The 1537-nt window shown below is 34.4% G+C and overlaps 2 protein-coding genes across 3 annotated transcripts in view; one reads left to right on the forward strand and one right to left on the reverse strand.

The window, feature by feature from the left end:
• Positions 1–9: 9 nt before the first annotated feature.
• Positions 10–1531, forward strand: LOC111786077 (FH protein interacting protein FIP2-like). Of its 2 annotated transcripts, none has more exons than XM_023666431.1 (6): positions 10–326; positions 411–488; positions 735–793; positions 1049–1108; positions 1188–1268; positions 1415–1531. In XM_023666431.1, the coding sequence occupies exons 1-6, from the start codon at positions 242–244 to the stop codon at positions 1466–1468; spliced, it is 417 nt and encodes a 138-aa protein (XP_023522199.1). In that variant the 5' UTR covers positions 10–241; the 3' UTR covers positions 1469–1531. The 2 variants fall into 2 exon arrangements, with proteins under 2 accessions (XP_023522199.1, XP_023522200.1); XM_023666432.1 differs by having other exon boundaries at positions 415–488.
• The window catches only part of LOC111786076 (nucleolar MIF4G domain-containing protein 1-like), a 6372-nt gene continuing 6325 nt past the window's right edge, over positions 1491–1537 (reverse strand). Inside the window, exon 4 of the mRNA XM_023666430.1 lies at positions 1491–1503. Within this exon, the coding sequence (XP_023522198.1) occupies positions 1491–1503 (13 nt within the window). The remainder of the gene's footprint in view (positions 1504–1537) is intronic.

The following is a 1537-nucleotide window of genomic DNA, read 5'->3' on the forward strand; positions in this document are numbered from 1 at the left end:
ACCAGCAGCAGTTCACTATTTTTCTTGATAAATTTCGACTGTATGGAATTGATCTGGTAGTCACTGAAAAGAAGTTCGTCAATATATATTTCAGGATAATTCAAAGTTTGGCATGTTCTCTATATATTTGTAACAATATCAATAATTGTGCATTGTGCATAATGTTTATATCAATAATCGCTTGATTTCTGAAAAATATTCTAAATTTCTAAAAGTTGAGTTCATACAGTATCTGTCAAGGATGCATCTATATCCCATTTTTTCATTTTGTACATGCAGGATGCAGACGCTGAGGGCTCAATTTTTCATAATGCAACTTTGCGAGAGTATAAAATGAATACTTGATTCCCTTTTTGTTACAGTTTTTAATTATCTGAGGACTGCGTTCTTATTAATTTTATTTTGCCTAGGAAGATGTGAATTTACTGGAGCAAACCTTCGTGGGGCCTTATTAGCAGCTGCTAATCTCCAGAGTGCCAATTTACAAGGCAAGTTTCTTTTATCACTGTACATTTCTCTATAACACTAAAGCATTGTAATATGGTTCTATTTCTTTAAAATCTCCCAAACATAAGTGATCATCGGTCTTCATGAAATTATATTTGTTATCCGATGACCCAATCAAAGTAATTGTTAACTTCTTTTCTTTTTAATAGAAAAGGCTATGGTGCATATTATTTGCTTCCATTAACATTTCTACTATACCCTCTGAAGTCTTTCATGTCAAACTGCAGATGCTTGTTTGGTGGATTGCAGCTTCTGCGGAGCAGATTTACGCTCTGCACACCTTCAGGTTCAACACATGTCTTCGATAAGATTTTATATACTCTCGATATTGTTTCTATAATTTTCTTGATTACGAACATTTCATTACGCTCTGCCACACCTTGTCGTATCATGAATCTTTGGATGTCTCTCCACTCCCTTCATTGTTGGTCAATTTCTTCCCTTAGCAGGGAGTTAGGGATATTCAAATGAAAAATATACATTAAAAACGGTAAGTTACGTCGTAGGAATAACGCTATACCATTGTCACAAAAAATTTCAGGGGGCTGATCTAAGTAGTGCGAACTTAGAGGGAGCTAATCTTGAAGGAGCAAATTTGAAGGTAAAATTTATATATATATCTATAGCACTTTGCTTCCTCATCTTTAGAAACAAAATTCCGTGACGTCCACTGATTGTAGGGCGCAAAACTTTCAAACGCCAATTTGAGAGGTGCAAACCTACAACGAGCCTATTTGCGATATGTGAATCTTCAAAATACTGTAAGTTCTGGTTGAATTGTAAGATCGTATAGACTTTGTTCGTGTTCATTTCTTTTTGTTCCCTCTAAAATTAATAGAATTGTAAGATTGTATAGAAAATCTTTCCATTTTTCGAACTTTGACTTGACATCTACTTAATTTTACAGCAATTGGAAGGTGCAAGGCTGGATGGGGCAAATTTACTGGGAGCAATCAGATGAACTAGTGTTTAAGGTGTATGATTCAAGGAATATCACTATGCTTTTATAAGTATATAGCATGCATATATA

The sequence above is a fragment of the Cucurbita pepo genome, unplaced genomic scaffold (genome assembly GCF_002806865.2).
Source record: "Cucurbita pepo subsp. pepo cultivar mu-cu-16 unplaced genomic scaffold, ASM280686v2 Cp4.1_scaffold000992, whole genome shotgun sequence".
NCBI classification, from domain to species: domain Eukaryota; kingdom Viridiplantae; phylum Streptophyta; class Magnoliopsida; order Cucurbitales; family Cucurbitaceae; genus Cucurbita; species Cucurbita pepo.

Bases quoted from the DNA above. Each gene is read 5' to 3' on its own strand.
- LOC111786077 (XM_023666431.1), top strand. From the start codon at position 242: ATGCATCTATATCCCATTTTTTCATTTTGTACATGCAGGATGCAGACG. The intron at 794-1,048 runs GTTCAACACATG...AAAAAATTTCAG, and splicing joins TACGCTCTGCACACCTTCAG to GGGGCTGATCTAAGTAGTGC. The intron at 1,269-1,414 runs GTAAGTTCTGGT...TTAATTTTACAG, and splicing joins ATGTGAATCTTCAAAATACT to CAATTGGAAGGTGCAAGGCT.